The sequence below is a fragment of the Rousettus aegyptiacus genome, unplaced genomic scaffold (assembly GCF_014176215.1).
Source record: "Rousettus aegyptiacus isolate mRouAeg1 unplaced genomic scaffold, mRouAeg1.p scaffold_m13_p_14, whole genome shotgun sequence".
NCBI classification, from domain to species: Eukaryota; Metazoa; Chordata; class Mammalia; order Chiroptera; family Pteropodidae; genus Rousettus; species Rousettus aegyptiacus.
Window position 1 is genome coordinate 31,259,356 of NW_023416289.1, and position 22,001 is coordinate 31,281,356.

At 54.3% G+C, this 22,001-nt stretch overlaps 1 protein-coding gene across 1 annotated transcript; it reads right to left on the reverse strand.

Annotated features, from left to right (window-relative positions):
* Positions 1–109: 109 nt before the first annotated feature.
* On the reverse strand, positions 110–15,764 carry SLC7A10 (solute carrier family 7 member 10). Its single transcript, XM_016133264.2, has 11 exons — positions 15,466–15,764; positions 6,074–6,278; positions 3,901–4,052; positions 3,543–3,668; positions 3,320–3,473; positions 2,450–2,573; positions 2,264–2,367; positions 1,814–1,910; positions 1,465–1,614; positions 716–893; positions 110–473 (listed from the first exon to the last, which is right to left on the reverse strand). Exons 1-11 carry the CDS (start codon positions 15,608–15,610, stop codon positions 343–345), a joined length of 1,566 nt encoding a protein of 521 aa, XP_015988750.2. The 5' UTR covers positions 15,611–15,764; the 3' UTR covers positions 110–342.
* Positions 15,765–22,001: the final 6,237 nt, after the last annotated feature.

Genomic DNA, 22,001 nt, shown 5'->3' on the forward strand with positions numbered 1-22,001 from the left:
AGAATCCCCAGTGCCAAGGGCATTCTCCAGAGGCTGCCGGGCACCTTCCCCCACTAGCTCCACGGGGGCCGCCAAGTTATGCCCCCTGGGTCTCACCTAAGACAAGTGCACCGCCAGCTCTGTTTTATTCATAGATCTTTTCAGGAAAAGCTAGAAGGGCAGTGCCGGCAGGGAACCCAGTCCTCGTCTTAGGGCTTCCTTATCACAGGCCTCTAAGAGTGGGATCTCTTTTTCCAGGAAAAAAAACAACCAACCCTTTTTTTTTTTTTTTTTTTTTTGCAAAACACCTCCTCAATAAACAACATGTAAACAGAAATAGCTGCTTCAGGCTCCACAGATGTCTCATTGTGTCTTCAAGGGCTTGTCTGTGGCAGGCAGTGGGGAGGCCTGGCAGGGGCCGTTTTCCTCCTCCTCGGGGGCTTCCTGGGGGTACACCACGAAACACAGCTCCTGGCCCCAGCGTGTCATTGACTCTAAGGACAGACAGACAGACAGATGGACCTGGGGTTCTGACTCTATGGACAGGGGTCTTCGGGGAGCTGTTCCTTCTGAGGTGGGTCCCAGACACTTGGGCCAGATCGTGGGAAGACCGTGGGTGGTGGTTGGGCCCGGTGTTGCCAGCGCCGCTGCTGGGAGACCCTGCTCTAGGGTGAGCGCCCACGAGGGTCCCGTCCTCGGCCCCGGCACCTGGGGGTGGGGGCGCTGCCTGGCTCACCGGTGAGTCTGTGTACACACTTTGGTTTGCTTCTCCAGAACACTCCCAGGAAGAAGATGGGCACCCCGGTGAGGATGATGATGACACCAACCCCACACACCATGGGCTCCGAGATGAAGCTGAAGACCAGCAGGAACGCCCAGAAGACCAAGTATGTGGCGGGGACGAGGAGGTTCACCTGGGAGAGCGAGCGGAGCACCAGTGGTGCAGGACCCCGGGCTCTCCTGCCCCACCGCCCTGGGGGCCACGCTTGCCACCCTCGCCTGGGAGCGGAAGCCCAGCGTGCAAGAATCCCATTCGCGGTCTAACGGTTGAGGCTTTGTCAGTGTCGGCAGCTCTACGCTCCACACAGCGACTGCATGTGGACCCGTGGCCTACACTTGGCTGAAGGTCAGTTATTTTTTGGTGTGTCACATTTCAGGCACTGGACACTTCTCCGGCTCAAGGATTTACATGCAAATGGGAGGACTTTTAGCTTGGTTTGGGGTCTTCTGTTTTTGTGTAGGCTCGTGGAATTCTGTGCAACTCGTGAGCAAGTGTCTTAGTCTCATTTTCCTGTTTGTAAACTGAGTATTCGAAGCGCCCACCTCAGGGGTTGTTATGCGGGCTGCCTAGGTCAGTGCACGCAGAGCCCTGAGCAGGCCCAGCACATGGCAAAAGCTGGAATCCCCATTGCTGTCGTCACCTCCCCCGGTGCCCAAATGGGTGAGGCTCTGACAGTTTCCAGGACGTCCTCCCCCAGGCCTCACCTTGATGGGCCTGTGGAGGGCCGGCCGCCTCCAGCGCAGCACGAGCAGGCCCAGGATGGTGACGCCATAGCAGAGGTAGTTGATGAAGGACACGTAGTTGATGAGTGTGTACGTGTCTCCCACAAGCATGATGACCGCCGTGGCCCCGCACTGGGAGAGGGCTGGGCTGAGGGCTAGCCTTCCACCCGCCTCTGGTCAGCCCTGACGGCTCAGGCCAGGAGGTTGCTGAGCCCTGGCCCCGCCCACTCCCACTGTGGGCGGCCCTCCAGGACCAGGGCCGTCCCTGCCATTACCCACACTGCTGGGTAGCTCAGCTCCCCACCCGGCCAGCCAGGGTCCCCCAACTTACACAGACGAGGAGGGCAGGGATAGGAGTGCAGTGTCTGACATGGATCATGGCCAGCAGGCTGGGCAGGTGCCCTTCTCGGGCTCCAGAGAAGCACAGCCTGCAGGGCGAGGACACAGATGGGTGGGGGCTGCGAGCCTGGCCTTGGGCCTCCCCACAGCCACATCACGAACCTCAGCTCTGGACCTGATGTGCATCTTGAGCTGTTGCCTCTGACCCCCTGCTCCAAGCCCCAACAGCCCCACTGGGCAGTTCTTCCCTCATCTAGCCCACCTCCCTCTTGCTTTCTGTTCCTCAGAGTTGGGATGAGACATCTGTTGGGGGGAGTTCATGGTCCCAGCTTGAGGTGGGCCCCACTTGGCAGGATTTCTCTTCCTCTGGCCCCCTGCACTGCTTGTGTGCCAGGGCGCCTGCCTGGCCTCACCTGGACCCCCCTCTCCCCAGTCCAGTCACCTGGAGGAGGTAAACAGGTAGCCATTGATCCCTCCGAAAGTGGACAGTGCCACGGAGACGGGCATGACCCAAGAAAAGTAGCCCAGCAGCTTCTCTCCAAAGGTCTGCGTGGGCACAGAAGAGAAGCAGCACGTAAGGCAGGGTGGGGGCTGGGCAGGGCTGGGGGTCGCACCAGGCCCCACTCACCACGGCCACCGCGTTAGAGGCCAGCAGCTCCTGTGGGGACATGGCAGTGAAGTAGGCAATGTTGGTGAAGGTGTACACAAAAGTCACCAGTGGAATGGAGATGAAGATGGCACGAGGTAGGTTCCTGGGGGCGATGGTGGAGTGTATCAGTGTCAGGGCTCTGGGAGCTGGGAGCGGGGCCCAGGGGGGAGGAGGAGGGCCAGGGGACCCTGCAAAGGGAGCGGCTTAGAGTCTCCTTCTCCTGCACCTGCTGAGGGACCTTGGGACAGGGAAGGGGGCAGCATGGCTGTCTGTTTACCCCCTGCCTCAACCTCCAGCCTGGGCGTAGGCTGGTAGGAGGAAAGGCGTATGAGGGAGGGGCCACGTTGCACTCTCAGGGGCGGGTCTAACATCTGCACATAAAGAGAAAATTGCATACAGCCAAAATCAGCCTTGAAAATCCCCAAAGTGCTTTGAGAGCCCAGTCCACAGACCTAGGGTGCCCCCCGGGACTCCCTATCAGCCTCAGCCCCAGCTGCAGAGCTGCTCACTCTCGGAGTCTCTGGCTGAGCATCAGATAGAGCCACTGGCTTCATTTGCAGGGACCATGTTGTGTGCACATGTATAATTTTTGGCCAAATGCAAATAGTTGGATCCATTTACAGCAGAACAATGATGCCCGGTGTTTCTGAGGCCCAGCAAGGGACTGTGACTTGCCCAAAGCCATATAGAATAGGGCCGGGCTGGAACACAAACTTCCTGGCTGTCTTGCCAGAGCCATTCCTGTGGGGTAGTGGTGCGATCAGGCGGATGACCGGACTGAGGCACAGGTGACAGTGGGTCTGTGCAGGAAGGCTGCCTTTACAGAGCCTGGCCGGGTGCCCCACTCACTTTCGAGGGTCAACCAGCTCCTCAGTGACATAGTTGAGGAAGTTCCAGCCACTGAAGGCAAAGGAACCCTGGAGGAAGGCCAGGGCCAGGTGACCCACGGAGGGCGTCATCCAGAAGTCGAAGGCATTGCTGGGCCGAAGCTCCTCGAAGTGTCCTGGGGGCCCAGAGGTCAAGGCTCAGCATCGTCTCCCCAGCCCTGGACACAGCCCCACCCTGGCCCTACCTTGGAAGATCTGGACAAAGCCCGTGCAAATGATGAGTGACAAGGCTAGCAGCTTCCCGCCGGTGAAGACATCCTGGATGCGCGTGGCCCAGCGCACGCTGGAGCTGTTCACCCACGTCAGGAGCACTGGGGAGGAAAAGCGAGCAGGCAGGTGGGGCCTGAGGCTGAGCCCCCCATGGTGGGCCACAGCCAAGTCCAGCCTGAGTTGCAGGAGGACAGCATCCCATGCAGCAATCAGACTGCAAGGAGCTCTTCCCTGAGGATGACCTCTCAGGAGCTGGCAGTAATTCACGTCCCCCAGCCCATGCACACAGAGCTGAGAGCAGAGGCCCAGCCCAGCCCCACGATGGGTACTCACTCAGGCAGGCCATGGAGAGCACGCGGGAGGCTGTGGCCGGGGGGATGCAGTTGGGGAATACGGGCTGCAGTACGTAGTTGGAGAAGGTCATGGAGATGACGGCCAAGCTGGTAGGGTACATGATGAGGACGGCGCTCCAGAGCAGCAAGAAGCTGGAATGAGCGAGGGCTCGAGTGGCACACCCTCTGGCCAAGGTGTGTGGGCCCCAGAACACAGAGGCTGGTGCTGCTGCCGGAGGCCAGCTTCAGTCCAGGCATGCATGGCCGACCTTGTCTAGGCTCTGCTCTATTCGTGGATGGTTTCGACAGAGCTGGTGTTCCGTACAGTTAAACAGTGAAGTGCGGCCCTGGGGCAGGTGTCAGGAAATGGCCACCTGGCCCCCCGCCTCAGGCTGTCTCCTGCGCTGGGTGAGCTATCCTGGGACCTGCAGTCATAGCTCCAGCCCCAGCACTCGGCAGAGCCCTGTGACTGCAAACGGCTGACTGAGCTGTAACCCCGAGGGACCGGACCTTGCAGAGAGCTATGGCAGAGGCTGGGGAGTAATTTATGTTCTTTCAGCCAAAATCTTACCTCTGCAGGGTGCCCACGTAGGTCATAGTGAAGCCCAACCTATGGCTGGGGGCTCAGCCTACTCCTGGGGGTTGGGCCTGTCCATGGAGGTGGTTTGAGCCCCCCCGTCTAGCCCTCCAGAGTCGGGACTGCTTCATCCATTGACCTCTGGGGCACCAAGTGTGGTGGCTTCCTTTTGATTCTGACCTTTGCGCTGTAGCTCTGTTTTCTACTCCCTGTTTTGTACCCCACACCCCATGGCCGTCCTCCCTGCTGGGTGCTCGCCTCTGCCCACCCTTGATGCTGGGTGCCTCCTGGCTGGGTAAGGAGGTAGGGTCTTGGACCCTCCTTTTCCTCCCATCTTCTAAGCTGCACAGCACATTTTTTTCTGCTTTCTTGGCTCCTAGGCCCTTTGAAGACCTTATCCCAGAGAAGCGCACCCATGGACACACCCGCACCCTGCTGGAGCGCCATCCATGGCTGCCCCATTAAAGGCTCCTGACCCAAACTTCATGTACTTCAACCTAGACTTCTCCTCTGAGCTCCAGAGCCCCCACGCAACCTGACCGAGCATCTCCCTGGATGTGCCATAGACCCTACTGATGTGGCAAGCCCCATCCCAAAGCCTCCTCCTCCCCAGCCCCGGAACTGCCATCTACGGAGTCTCTCCAATGGAAAGTAGGTGCCACGCCAGCTGCACCCACCTCTCCCTCATGCTGCGCTGGCTGCCACATCCTCTTGATTCAGGTTCCTAAAGGATTCTGGAATCTTCCTGTACCTTTGTTGAGGCCCTCAGCAGGCTCAGCTGGATGACTGTAATAGCTTTGAGTCCCCTCCACCCACAGGCTGCCCTACCCCCTCCAAGCCCCATTGCCTACTGTGGATATGACCAGCTGGCCCAAGCCACCACCCTCCGTACGTGCTCCCCCTCCTCACTGCGTGGCCGAGAAAATGTCACCTTTCCTCCAAGCCTTGGCACAAATCTGGTTTTTCCTGAGAGCCTTCCCTAGGTGGTTGGCACCTCGTTCTCTTGGCTGCTGGGCTGCTGCCTCTCACACACACCCGTGAAGCTGGGATCCTCCAGGTATTACTCACGTGTAAGGGGCAGCTTCCCTTCTGCACTGTGAGTAACGTGAGGATAGGGACGCATCTCTTTATCACAGCATCCCTAGCCCTCAGCACACAGTAGGTGCTCAGCTAATGTTCACTGGTTAAAAAGGGCATGTTGGGGAGCTATTTAAAGATGAGCTCTTGCAGAGTGTCGATAGTATAGCGTGTCCCTCCTACCCCCGCATATGGGCTTACTACAATCAAAGCCATCCTTGCCCAGATGCTAGCATTATCTAGAGATTTCAGATAGTAAGAGCCTCCCCACCCAGGTGCAGGGGATGGGGCTTAGACACAGAATTATTTAAAAGGAAACATGGAGAGGTCATGTTGGTGAGCTGAAGTGTCCAGCTGGATTGGGGTGAGCACGGGAAGGTGCCCCCACCCCCTTCCCTCCATCCACCCCCATGACCTCCCTGTGATGTGAGAAACAAGAGGAAATCCAGGTCCAGGCCCAACTGGTCCTTTATGCAGAGGCGCCCCACCCACACCCCGAGTCCTTGGCACATCAACTCACCCAGCCAGGCCCCCGAAGATCTCGGTGACATAGGCATAGTCCCCGCCAGACTTGGGGATGGCGACTCCCAGCTCCGCATAGCAGAGGGAGCCCAGGGCAGTGATGCCCCCGCCCAGGACCCAGACGAAGAGGGCCAGTCCCACGGAACCTGAGTGCTCCAGGACCCCCTTGGGGGAGATGAAGATGCCGGAGCCGATGATGTTCCCTGCAGGGGGAGATGGGGAGGCACCAGCTTTCTCTGTGGGGCTCCAGATGCGGCCGCAAGGAAGGGAGCCCAGGCTGCTCCCTAGAGGAAGAGGGCTCCTCAAGTCCTGCCAGTCCCACTCTGGGTACACCGTCTTCCCTCCCTAGCTCCTGGCATGGGGAGTGGCACCTCATCCATTCAGCCAGGCTTCCCTGCCAGAGATGGGACCTGTTCCAAGTTCCTCTGCTCCCCCGCTCCTCCCCCTGCTTACTCCCACAACGGGGGCAACCACAGGAGATGGGGCTCAGTCATACGAGGGATGGCAGAGTGCCGGCGACTCCTGTGCATCCCCACAGGGCCCAGGCTCTGCCCCTTGCCCCTGGCCGAGGCCTCTAGTCTTCTTAACTTCTAGCCACCTGTCCTTCCAACTTGCTGGCCCGAGCCGACTGCCTAAAGCAAGACCTTGACCATGACACTCATATGCATGCCACTTTCCTAGTGGCTGAAGTCCAAACTGATAGAGTAGCTCAGAAAGTAGCACCTCCTCCATGAAGCCCTCCTTGACCATGCTAGTTTGGGCTCCTATCCCAATTCTCAGCCCTGTGGTTCCCCAGACCTTGCCCTATGCTTTATTTCTTTATCGTCCATCTCCCTTTTCCCTATCGAGGATCCGCTCTGACTGCTTCCTGGGCTCCTCCCAGACCGAGGACTCAGGCTATGGACACAGACGCTGAAGAGACCTTGTTTTCTGGCACTGTGAAAATGTTTCAGGTCTTGGGCAAGGGCCAGTGGGGTGACAGAGAGGAACCGGCATGCGATTTCAGGGCCGGGGGTTGGTCAGCAGTCTTCATGTAAGGAACTGAGTGGGCAGAGGAAGGCTGGCAGGGACTATTGGCCCAGCCTGAGGTCTGGACACGAGTGCCTCTCCCTGGTTGCAAACAGAAGTCAATGCTCTAATTCCAGGACTACAATGGGAAACCCGGCGAGGCTCGGGAGGCCTGGGGACCTCTCCCTTGTTTGGGCCACATCTTCGGTCTTGTCTGTACAATGGGATTATCGTGAGGATTCAGTGAGATACCGTAAGAGAAGCCTTCGGCTTGTCCACAGCTGTATCCAGATGTACTTTGCATCTTCATTTGTGTGTACTGTCTGCACCCTCACTTGCTTTAGCTCACCTCAGTCCCTTAGCACACAGTAGGTGCTCAATATGCATCAGTTGAGTAAACTAGTGGGGGAATAAATGGCCTAATGCCCGAAGTGGCACCAATACCCTGATGCGAAGGACTGATGTCCTCATCCGTGAAGTGGGGGCAACACTCTCCCCTCGGCCTGCCGGGGGGGGAGTGTGAAGGGGAACAGAGAGTGGGGGGGGGGGGCGGTGGCCAGCTCAGGTACAAGTGCAAACTGCTGTGCTCATGGTAGGTCTGCCCTGCCCCTCAGGCTGACTCTGAGTCTTGGGCATTGGGCAGGGGGCGGTGGTGCTCCCTGGACTCACAGTGTCTGGGGGTGGAACAGTAGGAAATATTCAGAGGGTCAAGCCATGGTCTGCAGAGTAGGTTCCCACTTAGCCCTGAGCTTCCTGCCGGTTAGGGAAAACAGTGGGCAGCGTTCTGGGTTACCTAGGTCTCAGCATCCTTGCGAATGAATCAGGTCACGTCACTGGTGATTTGTACTAGGGCTTGCCCAAAGAACATAATCCCAGAATCCACAGACTACATGAATAAAAGAGCAACACTGCTGGGCCCTGGGGCTCAGCCCCTTAACAACATGGCCCCCACCTGCCAGGGGTCTGGGGGAGAGTAGACATCCATCAGGGCAAAGCACCACCTGGCTGTTCCACCTGCTAGACCCACAGGCGGGTCTGGACGAGGACACAGCTGTGGCCGCCAATCTGCATGCATTCCTTGTCCACGGTGCTCCCCTCCGTCCCCACCCCCGGCCGACACAGATTCCCAGTCTGGACAGCCACAACGTCCCACTTGGTTTTCCAGTCACATCCCAGGAGCCCTAAATACATCCAGATAAGGACGAAAGAATTCCTGTCCCCCATCCCCCAGAGGCAAGCTGTGCCCTCAGCCTTCCAAGGGGAGAGGGGCCGCCACCCACATCTCCCACAAGGGCTCAGGCCCTGGGTGGGCTGTTGGGTTTCTAAAGGGCCTTTGAGTTCACTCTACCCAGCAGCAGAGCCTCTATTCTCAGGACCTGGTGGAGTGGGATTTGCCAAAAGCCAGTGAGGTTGGAAGCCAATGGGGGCTGGGTGGCCTTGGAAGGAACTGGGTGCCTTCGCGCTAGGGGTACCACCACTCTACACCATTCAGCCTGGCAGGGCATCCTAGGCATTGCCCTCAGGGAAGCCATACCTGGGTCTGAAAGGAACACATCACTAGCCTGTGCCCAGGAGCTGGAGACTCCGGTGCTGGGGGATAGGGCATCACTATTGTTTTGGACACAGGACCTCAGGCTATAGCGCAGGACTTCTCCCAATGTGGCTCAAAGGAATACATTTGCCAGCTTATTTCTCTGAGGTCCTTGGCCTCTCTTTCTGGGCCTGGGCAACTGTAGATTTGTGCTAGAAGGTGGCAGAAAACCCCAAATCTGTTGGCTACTCTTGGCACCACATCGCATAGGCTGGGTGGAGCTCTGCAAGGAGCAGCAGGGGCTGTAGTCTTGGGCGAGTGGCAGAGGGCAAGGAGGGGGATGGAGGACGCTGAGGACAGGGGTGGGAGCCTCCAGTGCGTGGATGATTAAGGAGCTGTAGGGAAGAGACCATGAAGCTATAAGGGGGTGCTGCAGGGGCACCTGCCCAGCCCTCCTGGTGGTGGTGGGCGCAGGCCTTCTTTTCAGTCCTCACATTCAGGCCCAGAAGAATCAGTTCTGCCCGATTTGGGGAGCAGCAGTGGACAAGCCCAGCCCCTGGGGCATCCTGCTCTGGAGGAACAGGAGGAGGGGCAGGAACTAGGGAACATGGGATGAGCCTGGAGATACTGCTGAGTGTCTGCTCAGGTGTCTGACTGATGTTGGGCTGGAGAAATTCAGATTGTGAGGCCTCCACATTCCCATCCACCTAATGGGACAGCTGCTCTGTGGTCCCTGCAAGTCCTCAGTGGGTCTGGAGCTCCCAGACAGATGGGTGAAGATGTGAGTGCTCCAACCACGAGCCCCGCCCCCTCCCGCCCCTCTCTCCTCAGCCTGCGCTGGTGGTTTTTATCACATTAAGATGTTTGGCCTGATGGGGCTTACCGGGCTCCGTGGAGGAATGAAGAAAGGGCCATTGTTCCCCAGGCTGCTGCAGTGCACGCTGACCTATTTTTGGGAGGCAGTGGCCATCCATGGAGGTCACAGAGGTGGACTTTGGAGGTCAAGGTGGTGGGAGGAGCCAGTTGTCCTTGGTGTGTGGGGGGAATGTACAGTCTGACTTGGGCAGGGTATGGGGAGTCCTGTCAGACTAGGCTGTGGGCATCGCCTTTCAGTCCTAGAAACACTTCCAGGAGTCAGCTATGTGGCCTCAGGCCTGTGCTGCCCTTCTGGGCCTCAGTTTCCCTTTCTGCCAGGTAGGCCCATCGGGCTAGGGAGCAGCAAAGGGCTAGTCCAAACCTGATTTTGGCGGAAGCACTGCTGGGCAGAGTGGTTGTGTCCTGCACATCTGCACAGGGCGCAAGGAAACAGTCTGCTCAGGGACCCCTGTACCCCACTGTTGAGGTCTCTCCCTAGCTCACTAGCCTTCCAGAAACAACACTATCCCCAGGACTTCCCACCTAGTCCCTGTGACCTGGACGCCACTGCTATGGTATCCAAGGACGGCCAGTAAGTGATTCCTTTATTTTCCATCCTGGGTGGATCGTGTACTCTCAGAGGGCAGGGTCAGTGCCATGGCCTGAGGAGATGAAAGGCCCAAGCCCCTAGAAGGACAGGGAACCCACAGGGCTAGGTTGACATACACCCGCCTTGTCTGTCCCTGACTTTCAGAGAGCATGGTCGCACTGCTCTGCTAGGCCTGCTCAGGGGCAGGCAGTGGGCCAGGCCGTCTTCCTTTGCCCCTGGCAATGAGTCCCAGCACCTCTGCATTAGGATGGGATCAATGAGGCCTCTGGTCTCCCTGTTCTCTGGAACGTACAGGAGCTCCAAAAGAGCTCCAAATTCCCATTGGTCTCAAACCCCTAGGCCACGGGCAGTGGCACTTCCTAGTTGAAAACTCCCAGGTCTGGGTTCAAATCCCAGATCTCTCATGATGGGGGCTGTGGACAAGGTACTTCATCCCTCTGAGCTTTCTTATCTGTAAAATGGGGCGAGGAGGCAGTGACGCAGGCATACTCCCTCCCACCTGGCACATCAGAGGCTCCAGGAAGTGCCTATGGATCTCACTGTTGTCATATGCCTTGGAGACACCTAGGCCAACCTATCTGGCCTTTGGAGATCTACTCCTATGGGACCTCAACGCCCCGGGTCAGCAGCAAGGGCCCTGCTTCAGGGGCCCTGCCAGCGCCCTGGTTGAACCTGCACCTCCAACCACATGAGGGTCCTTACAGTAAGCACGTGTTAGGAATTCTTCCAGGGGTACAGAAGTGCCTGCTGAGGTCTTGACAGAACTCCAGGGAGGTGAGTGGGGATGTTTCCAGGACATGCCTGGAATTGCCAATTGGCCAGCGTGCATGTCCGGCCTAACCCACTTTCCTTTCGAGAGAGGGATGAGCAGAAGTGTGGAGCGCTCTCTGCCTGGCTCGCTTAGCCCAGCCTCGCCCATGCCCTGTTGCTAGGCCAAGTCTTGCCGGGTCCCTGATGAGCTCCATGTTGCTGCTTCCAGCAGTCAAACCCCCGGCTGCATCATACTTGCCTCATCTTCAGCATCTGGCAGATTAGCCCCTATCTCCTAGGCAGCCTCTTGGCCCTCCTCCCACCTGGCTGGCTGTTCCTTCTCAAACTCACCTGCTGGCCTCTTCTCATCTGTCCTGACCTCTAGGCAGCAGGTGCCCAGGGCTCAGTCCTGGGTGGGGCCTCTTTGCTTTTCTTTCTACCCTCTCTCCTTTGGAGACTTCATTCAGTACCCCAGCTTCTGCTAGCAAGTCTCAAATTTATATTCCCAGCACAGACCTCTCTGCTAATCTAAACCTGTATATCCAACTGATTACTCAACAAATAGGCATCTCATCTTTTACACGTTCAAAATAGGATTCTTGACTTTCACCCCTGCCTTTCCCTTTGATCTGCTTCTCTCACAGTCTTTTGGGATCAATAAATGGCAAACCATGCTCCCAGCTGCTCAGGCCTGAACTCGATGTTGCTAGTGCTTCCTCTCTTTCTCCCATAGCCGGTGTCCTCACAAATCCTTTGCCATTACAGATCTTTAGCTCTATCTTCCAAACACACCCAAAATCGAGCTTCCTCTTAGCACCTCCACAGCTGCCACCTGCTCTGAGACACTGTCATCTCTTACCCAGGTGACTCATTCTGACTGGGCTTCCTTCTTCTGCCCCTGATGCCCACAGCCTCTGCTCCATAGTCAGCCCCATCTCACCCCATGCCATCCCTCTTCTGCTCAAAGTCCTCCTGGGGCTCCCATCGCACAAAGAAAATGGCGAAGTCCTTACTGGGGCCTGCAAGGCCCACACAAACCAGGCCCCATCCCACTCCTGACTCATCTGCTACCTGCAATCCCTGCTCCTGCCTTAGTTTTCATACTGTAGGACACTTACCACCCTGTATGCTGAACAGTCAGCTTGTTTATCTTGTTTCCTCTTTGACTTCCATGCTGGAATGTCAGCTCCAGGGGGACAGGGATATTATCTGTCTTGTTCCCTTTTGTGTCTCTAGCACCTAGAACAGTGCCCAGCACTGTTCAGTACCTAATTGCTGAACAGATGAATGAATGTGTCCAGCCCTGGCAGGCCCCGTCCTTGTAGCTGGAGCTGCCTTGGTTCCAAATGGCATCCCAGAGCACACTTAGGGCACCTGACCCTGGGCCAGCCTCAGGTCCTCAGTTTCCTCCTCTGTAAATTGGGTGAGGCACAGACAAGCTCCTGTGTGATTTTATGCCTCTTCAGGGTTCCGGTGAGGAGGAGCCAGGATTCTAGAGAGGGCCATCCTCTGAGCAGACCAGCCACTTCCGGTCCTGAAGACCACAGAGAGGGGTCTGGCCAAGGCTAGGTGAGCAGGGGCTGGCTCTAAGGAGATGGACTTCATGAAGCAGACTCCTGAGTCCCTGAGCATATTTGAGCCTGATCCACAAAGACCTGTATGGGCTGGATACTCGAGTCAAAGGGAGACAGTGGAGGGCAGAACAGCCCAGTCAGCAGACCCAGGGGTGACTATCACTCTGCTGGACCTGGGCATATCCTTTCCTTGGGTGTGGACTGAGAGAGGGAGCTGGCCGATGTCCCTGAGACAGGACAAGATGTCCTGTATGTACAGCCCTGGGTGGGGGTGGGGGAGTCAGGGGAGATTTCTGTCCATTTGTTCACCCATCTATAGTGGAGAGGGGAGCTCAGTAAATCTTGGTTGGATGAGCTCCCAGCTCAATCTCAACCTTCCCCCATTAAAGACTCTGAATCTGGCCCCAGTTTTGCCCAGCGTGAGAGCAGTATGAAGATGGGCTCTGGACTGGGAAGTGAATCCTCATCTGGTCCCAAATCCTGAATCCACCGCCTGCAACAGTGCGATTTAACTTTGAGCCTCAGTTTCTATGTCTGTAAAACGGGTATGAAAATTTCTATCTTGCAAGGTGGGCGCGAGACCAAATGAGATAAAGGGAGAATATGTTTTTATAATGTAATAAGAGGTGGTTTTCTGAATAGATGTTGGGCGTGGCAGTGCACAGCCCCGCCCCAGCTGGCCTTTTTTCATCCAGGCTGGCCTGTCCCCCTCCAGGCATGCTTGCTGAGGCCATTAGGAGCTGTCCTAAACACATTTTAGGTGAAGTCTTATTCCAGCCCAAAGCCCTTCCATTTTGTTCCATTCCTGAAAGTCTCACTCTTCAGCCTGGGACAGGGCAGGGAGTACAGGGAAGAGAATTATAGAGTCTTCTGGGTGAGTCAATCTGGGAGATTTGGAGATAATAAGTTTAGTAGCTGGTGACAAATGAAAGATTATGGAGTTGGATATAAAGTTCTCAAAACTTTTAAAGCTAAAACATGACACTGTGCAGACATTTTTGACTTTGACCAAGGTGGGGTAAGATGTGGGAGGTGATGGCCCCAGAACAGTGAATGGGTCATTGGTGGGGGCCTTCAGGGCATCAGGTGGGGAGGGCAGCACAGATCCTGACCCAGTCCACACCTGTTTCCTCCCTCATCACCTGTCACCTCCTGGTCTAGATCAATGCTCCCCGGGTCTCCTTCCCAGTCCAGCCTCTCGTCTGCTGTTATCCTTCAAAGCTCCCCAAGCAGAGTTGTTGGACCACCACTGAGTGTCCTGGGATGGGGTCAGGTCATCTGGGTTCTGTTCCTGAGTGGGCCGTCCTTGGCCAAATCACCCCTCACCCTGGTTCCACTGTCAAGGTCTGGAGGCCAAGGGAACAGCGGACCTGGAACAGCAAGAGTGGACTGAAGGTGGGGAAGCTGTAAGGGCAGAGCTGGGCCACATGGCGAAATTCTCACAGAGTCTATAAGAGAAGAGCATGATGGTGGAGCTAGCCTCTTTCACTCCCACCACCACCAGGGCCTTCATTTGTGGAGAGAGGAGCCAGCGGCTCTGTCTGACCTGATGGGGAGGGGACGTGGGGAAGAGGCAGAGTAGGAACACCAATCAAGGATGTTGGGCTTGCTGAACCAGCCCAAGAAGATCCATACCTCTCCCTGCACCTTCCTGGCACTGTAGTTGGCTCCAGACATGCCTCTTGGCCCACCTATATGTGTGGATATCCCCTTCCTGTGGGCACAGCTCTTGGATGGAATGTGGACTATGACAAAATTTTGATCAGTATCTTGGCATAGTCCCTGGAACCAACCCTTCCTCCCAGCAGACAGTCAAGCAAGGGTACCTTAGGCAAAGAAGATCTCAGGGCCAGGCCAGGATCTACTCCTGGAAGGTACCATTCCAGGGGCAATGGGAAAGCAGGAGAGCTGCCTGCACAGAGGCTGTGAGCTGGGGCAGTTCTTGGTGAGAGTGTAGGGGATGGCTAACAGCCAGGCCTCAGCCCTGTCCAGGAGCCCCCAATGTGGGAGCAGAGGAGGAGGAGGTGAAGAGCCCACCTGCCCTTCTGAGCTTTCTCCATTCACAGGGGTCTGAGGATGGGTGGGCTGTGGATGTTCCAGTAGCTCCTACTGGTGGGGAGGGGAAGACTGAGCAGGTGGGAGATCGAGAGTAGTCAAGACCCCTGTCATTCATCCCTCCAGCCCATGTCTCCTGGGACACAGGGGTGGAATAGATGCCTCCCAGGAGGGTCTCTGAGGTACCTGGTGTGGACACAGGCACATGTCTGGGTTAGCCAGTTCCTAAGACGTCAGTGTTCATGACTTGGGACAGAAAGAGGAAAATCTCACCACTGTTCTCACTGTCCCATGGGCCCTCTGCCTACCTAGAAGTCCCTATATGGGGGCAGGACATATGGACCCCTTCTCAGTTAAGGAAGCTGGGGCCAGAAAGCCAGAGGATGTGCGTGCTTGTTGAGTTCCCAGCCCAGGGAGTGGTGGGCTTTTCTTCAGGCTTCCTCTGCCCCACCCCAATACTGGCCTCCTCCAGGGGACTGCTCTGCCCCCTCCCTCAGAGTCCTGCCACCAAACTCTGCAATAAACATACTCTAAACCTATTTCCTCCGTGGGCTGGCTCTCTGTGTCCAGTCTACCCACAGTCCCTCCTGCTTTCGAAGACTAAGTCACCCACACTGCCTGGTACTTGGATCCTGCACACAGTAGAAAGTAGCTAGAGCCACAGCCCAGAACTTGAGACCTTTGCTGAGGTCAGCCTACCCAGTCCCCGCCATGGTCCTCCCCATTTCACAGATGAGAAAAACAGACTGTAATTGTCTGCATAAGCCCCACAGCAAAGTAAAGGCAGGAGGAGGAGGCCAGCGGTGGATGGAATCCGCACCTCCCTCAAATGCAAAAATTTGGGGTGCCTCGAGGAGGTGGGAACAAGAAGCCCTCCTCACCTATTGTCCCACAGTCACAGACCGGATAGAACTCCAGGAGAGGGGTGCCCCTTTTTCCAAGCAGCCGTGCGCCCCAAGCCTTTGGCCCCGCCGCCTCAGGCACTCGCCCGTCTGGGGTCCGCTCACCGATAATGATGGTGCAGGCGCTCAACAACCCGATCTCCTTCTTGAGCGCCACCCGCTCCAAGGCACCGGGGCCCGGGCCCGGGCCGGGTGAGGGCGAGGGCGTAGGGCCTGGGTTCCCGCGTCCGCTCAGTGTGTGGCAGGCCATGTCGCTGTCCCGCCGCGTCCCCACTCCCTGCGCTGCCCTGTCTGTCCGACCAGCAGCCAGTCAGTCAGTCAGTCCGTCAGACTGTCGGTGCGCGAGTCGCTCACAGCCGGGACAGCGCTCACAGGCGGGCGCATGCGCTGGCGCAGGGCCCGGGCTGAGGGCCCCGGGGCGGCAGGGGCCAGAGAGGGACGGAAGGAGGGCTGGCTGGCAGCCTCCTCCCCCACCTTCCTTAAAGGGAACTTTCCCCGCGCCCCCAGTCCCCAGTCCTGGCCTGGGAGAGAAGGAGACTTGGGGCAGACCTGGGAAGAACTTCCCCGCTGAGTGAGGGAAGGGCCCCTCTTGCTGCCTGAGTTACATTCTTGAATGGGGGTGGGGGTGGGGGTGGGGGTGGGGGTGGCGGTGGGGGTGGGGGAGCAGAGCTCAAAGGCAAGACTGTCCCTGCCCTCAAGGAGACTAAGGAGGCCTGCAAAATAAGGGCTGTCCGTGTCTTGGGACCCAGATTAAATTCTGGCACGGACCCTGAGAGCATGTGTGCGGGGAGAGGGGTGGAGGTTGGGTCCATGCTACAGGTGGAAGCGGAGGCTCAGAGCTTCGTAAGATCAAGTGACGGTGCCAAGCAAGACACAAGATGCCTCCTTAGCTTCCAGACGGTGACAGCGAGGTGTAAGGCACAGCCCTAAGAGGGTTGGAGGCTGTGTCCAGGAATCCCTCTGAGGATTCCGAAGACCCTAAGCACCCACTTTCAAAAGTCTGGAGAGACAGGGTCGGGTGAAGACTCTGGAGCCCCCAACCCTCATCCAGAAGGGACCCACTGCCTTGTGGGAGTTCTGAAAGGAGTTCGGTCCAACCATCTCACCCTCTCTGCCCTGCCACCCGTCTGGGTTCTGGGCTGCTACTGGCAGGTACAATCTGCAGACACCTGACGGTAGGTCAGACTCAGGGCCCCCTGAACAAGAACTCGGGTCTTCGTCGAAGGCCCCGCGCATTTCGGCCTCGCTCAAGGAGATGAGGCCACTTCAACTGCCCGGGAGGCACGAAGAAGGGGGCTTGAGGTCACAGGAGTTCGGGTGTGCAGGGTCCAGAGAAGGTTCATCCTCCCGGAAGCTGTCGGGACTGTGCAGGCCCCGCCCGCGAAGCAGACGCTAGGGGGGCCGCGTCGGGGGCCACCGGGGCTGCGGGCAGAGCGAGCCTGGCACAGTGCGGCCGGCAGCGGAACAGCCTTTGTCCTTTTCTGGCGGCCGCTGCGACGCGCTGTCCCCTGCATGTGGATGAGGCTGCCCGGGGCACCCTTTCCTTACCCCTTACTCCCCACTCGCGCTGGCAGCCTCTGGGCTTGCGGGTGGGGGTGGGGCCTCCTGAGGTCCGAGCTGTAGGCTGACCCGGGGTTGGGGCGGGTTCTGGTCTCAGACTGCACGCAGAGCATCCATCCTGTGAGAGTGGAGGAGCAGGGCACTTGTTGGACCAGGAGAGACCTTCGAATTTGGGGGCGGGGACCTAGGGGTAGGGAGCCTGACGGCCCTGGGAGGACACGCTGGGGAGACAAGGACTGGGAGGCCACCCGGCGAAGGCGAAGGTGAAGGCCAAGGCTGCGAAGCTTCGGCCTTTGCTCTCTGGGGGTTGCAGTCGGCATTCTTGGCGCCTTCAACCTCCCACCCCAGAGACAAGTTCAGTGCCCGCTCTCTTAAAGGAGCCTCACGTAGGATAGGGTAGCAGGAAGCAGCACAGCACTAGAGACTCTTGATCTTCGTGGGTAGTGGGGGGGCCGGGGTCTCTACCTGCTGGTTTGACTCTCCCTACCCAGTTACCCTTGTAATGCTAAAGTCTACTGGGAGAAAGTCCAGCCAGGGTCAATGCACTCAGGACCTGGCTGGAGCCTCACTAGCCTGTGGTTTTCGAGGGTAAGCCTGTCATGGCGCCTGACTTGTGGAGTATGTTTTTGTGGAGAAGGGGAGACTCTAGCACCCTGCTTGGGATGGAATTTGCATGTTGTCCAGACACAGTCAGGAGGCCATCTTAGTGGAAATGAGCTAGAACCTGCAAACTCAATGGGAAGAAAAGGTTGGTAAAATCTGTTTTCCACCCCAAAGTCAGTCGATACAATCCCCCACATTATCAGAGAAAAACAGGGAAAATTATAAGATCTTCTTAATTCAGAAAAGTCATCCATGATTTAAACAAACAATAAAACCTTCATCAAATTAGAAAAGAAAGAGAACTTTCTCCGCCTGATAAAGGTATCTACCTAAACCCCAAACTCCCCGAGAAACAAAATCCTACGGGTAACATCAGGTTTAATGGTGAAATGCTGAATGCTTTTTCATTGAGACTGGAAATGAGAAAATTTATACAGTTCTATACGCCACCATACTGGAGGTCCTACCAGTGCAATAAAGCAGGTGTCTCCAATCCTTGGGCCCTTGACCCATACCAGTCTGTGGCCTGTTAAGAACCAGGGTGCACAGCAGGAGGCGAGCGGCAGGTGAGCGAACAAAGCTACGTCCTTATTTGCAGCCGCTCCCCAGCGCTAGCATCACCACCTCGACTCCACCTCAGGTCATCAGGCATTAAATTCTCATAGGAGCACTGGTCCCTGGTACCAAAAAGGTTGGAGACTGCTGCAATAAGGCAAGCAAAGGCAATAAAAAGGCACACCTTTTAGTGACCAAAATCCACAACACTAACGATGCCAAATGCTGACAAGGATGTGGAGATACAGGAACTCTCATTCATTGCTGGTGGGAATGCAAAAATGGTACCTTGGAAGAAAGTTTGGCAGTTTCTTACAAAACTAAAATACTCTTACCATGCAATCCAGCAATCATGCTTCTTGGCATATACCCAAAGGAGCTGAAAACTTATATCCACATGAAAACCTGCACATGGATGTTTATAGCAGCTTTATTCATAATTGCCAAAACTTGGAGGTAACCAAGATGTCCTTCAGTAGGTGACTGGTAGGTAAGCTGTGGTACATCTACTAAATGGAATAATATTCAGTTAGAAAGAAATGAGCTATCAATCCATAAAATGGCATGGAGAAAACTTAACTGCATGTTACTAAGTGAAAAAGGACAGTCTGAAAAGAAGTAAAATAGTATAAAAATAGGAAAGGAGGACTTATAACTGTCACATATGACATAATTGGATAGAAAATATAAAAAAAAATATATAAGTAAATTTAAGGTTAGTTAATTTAGCACTGGATATGAGTTCAATATTTTTTTTTTAAAAGCCTAATTGTATTTCAATGTATCAGCAACAATTAGAAAATGAACTTTTTAATAGCATAAAAATCAAAGCTAGTGAATTATGTATGTAATTTCTAAATAGAAAACCATAAAACATTACTGAGAGAAACTATAAAAGATGTAAATTAATTGCAAGGCATTCTCTGTTCATGCATTGGAATTTAAGATGTTGGTTTTCTCTAAGTTGATCTATAGAATTGCTCTATAGATCCAATGCACTCACAAAGCCCCAAAGGTTTCTGTTGTGGTTAGCTTGGCTTTTTTTTTTTTTTTGGATGAAACTTGACAAGTTGAATCTAAAATATATATAAAGAAGGACAACGTTGGAGGACTTATACTACTAGGAGACAGTATGATACCAGTGCAAAGATAAACGAATTAACTAGCACAACAAAACTGACCCATCCATCTATGGATTCCTGTTTTATCACCACAAAGTTGACATTGCAGAGCAGTGGAGAAAGGACAGACTTTCCAATAAATAGTGCTGGATCAATTGAGTATCCATAGTGAAAAAAAAAAAGACTCTTCATCTCTACCTTACACCATTCCCCAACACCAAATCCATGGGTGTGTATGTGAAAGGTTATTGTACATCGAAAGGTAAAATCACAAAGCTGTTAGAAGAAGACTTAGAGGGAGAGAATAAATTCATTTTCTTAAACTGGACACAAAAACACTATTGGTAAAAATGTGATAAATTGGACTCCATTAAAATTAGAAATTTCTGTTAATCAAAAGCTATGATTGAGAGAGGAAAAAGTAAGCCACGTGTGAGAAAAGTTATTTCAAAACATATATCTGATAAAGGACTTGTATCTGAAAAATGTGAAAACGACTACAAATCAATAGGAAAAAAACTTAAAATAGGTGCTTCACAAAAGAGGATGTCCAAATGGCTGGCAAACTGCTGAACAGGTGTTCAACCTCATTAGTCATCAGGGAAATGCAAATTAAAACCAGAATGAAACACTGCATATCCATGAGAACACTTAAAATTAAACACCAGTGTTGGCAAGGATGTGGAGAATCCCAAGACTCTCACATACTGTTGGAGGGAGTGCGCATTGCTTCCACCAGTTTGGAAAACAATTTGGCAATAGTATCTCTAAATCCTTATGGCCCAGGATCTCCATTCCCTAGCAAACACCTGTTGGGTACTGGTTCAGATCTTCTAAACTCACCTTGCTGTAGACGCCTTGGCTACTTTTCCTCCCACTTAAGTACAACGTTCTGGTACCTCTCATCAGGGCTTTTCTGCTGTCCTCAAGGTATAAGATGATGAGGGTCCAACTTGGCACTCACAACTTGTAACCAAAAATGCAGGGGAGTGAACAGACTTTGGCCTAACCTTTAATGAGGGCAGATGGGGGTCAGTGGACAAATTCTTCTCTGTTCCAGACTGACTGTTACAAATCACATTCACAATGAAGTCTCTTGCGAGGAGTTCCCACAGGCCCAGCAATCAGATGCTCTTGATGCTACGTGATGGTCAGCTCAGAAACTTATCCTCCTATTGGCTGTCTTGCCTTTCTGCCTCACTCCCTTTCCCCTTGCTCTTGATTCCACCCTTGAATTAAGAAGTACCACCTAAGCTTCTGCCTCAAGCTCTGTCTCTGGAGAGCCCAGGCTAAAATACACTCCCAGGTACATACCCAACAACACTCTTCACAATAGCTCCAAACTGGAAGCCCAGATAACCATTATCAGTAGAATGGTTAACTACATCAGAGAACATTCAAATTATGGAGTCCCGTACTGCAAAGGAGATGAACAAATTAACATGCCACAGTGTGGATCGGTCTCATAAACATAACATTGAGCATAGGAAGCTAAATGTAATAGTATATTCTGGAATGATTCCATTCACATGAAGTTCTAAAACAGACAAAAATTAATATAGGATGTGAAATGTCAAGGAAGATGTCAGCCTTGGACACAAGGACTGGGGAGGCACAAGAGGAAGTTCTGGGGTGCTGGTCATATTTATTTTTTGATCTAGGTGTTGGTTATATGTATATGTTCAGTTTGTGAAAACTCATCAAGCAGATCACTTAGGATTTGTACAGTTTTTTTTGTATGTGGGTTACACTCAATTCAACAAGAATAGGACAGTAAACATGTCCTGGCATGGCCCCTGGGTGGCACAGGATCTGCACTGGGTGTCTCTGTTCTTTCTCCACCAGCTCCTCATGGGTGTTGAAACTGCTCAGCGCTCCCACACTCACTCTGGCCTTGGCCCCTCTTCTTACCCGCAGTCCCAGCCCAGACGTCCACTCAGGCAGCCTCAGTTTCTCCTTGATTTCCACTATCTTGATACTAAACCACTCCCTGTCCAAGTCAAAAGCATCTCTGTGTTGATGGTCTTGGGGACCACTCTCTGCTTTTGTTTCGTGAGGTTCTCGCCCTGGATATTGTTGCTGCCCCTTCCTGCCTTCTTTTCTCTCCTCCCTCTGCACCCTGTCTAGATAGCTCATACTCAAGTCCAGGCCTAACACTCCCCAGGCAAGAGGATAAACGAAGGCTCCACATGCCACATGCCTAAATATTTGGAAGTTACAAATGAAACTGCCATGACCTACTCATCTGCACCCTGGCCCTGTACCCCATGCCTGTACAGATGGGCACTATCAGCTGAGGCAGTTGTAGACCAAACATAAATGAATCAAGAGGCATTGGCTAGAATAAGTTCTTTGGGGGTAATTAGAGTGTTAACTATAGCAGTGGTCCCTGACCTTTTAGGAACCAGGGACCGGTGCTCCTATGAGAGCCTAATGTCTGATGATCTGAGGTGGAGCTGAGGTGGTGATGCTAGCTCTGGGGAGCAGCTACAAATACAGTGATGTTTCAGTAAGAGAGATCGTTTAACTTACTTCCTAACTGGGACACTTTTGAAAATGAAAGGGAGTGCTATTAATAATTAAACCGGGACAACAGGTATAAAGCTGGATGTCAGAGCAAACTGGGATGTGTGGTCTCTCTCTGTAAAGCCACTGTCCCCAGCTCTGCATGCTCAGATGGTGGTCCCTACCTTGTCTTGCCCATGCTGTCTTCCTGGCCTGCACCACCCTCATACCTTTATGTTCATTTGTCCCTCATGAATTAGCCTGGTTATCACCTCCTCCAGGAAGCCATCCTGGTCC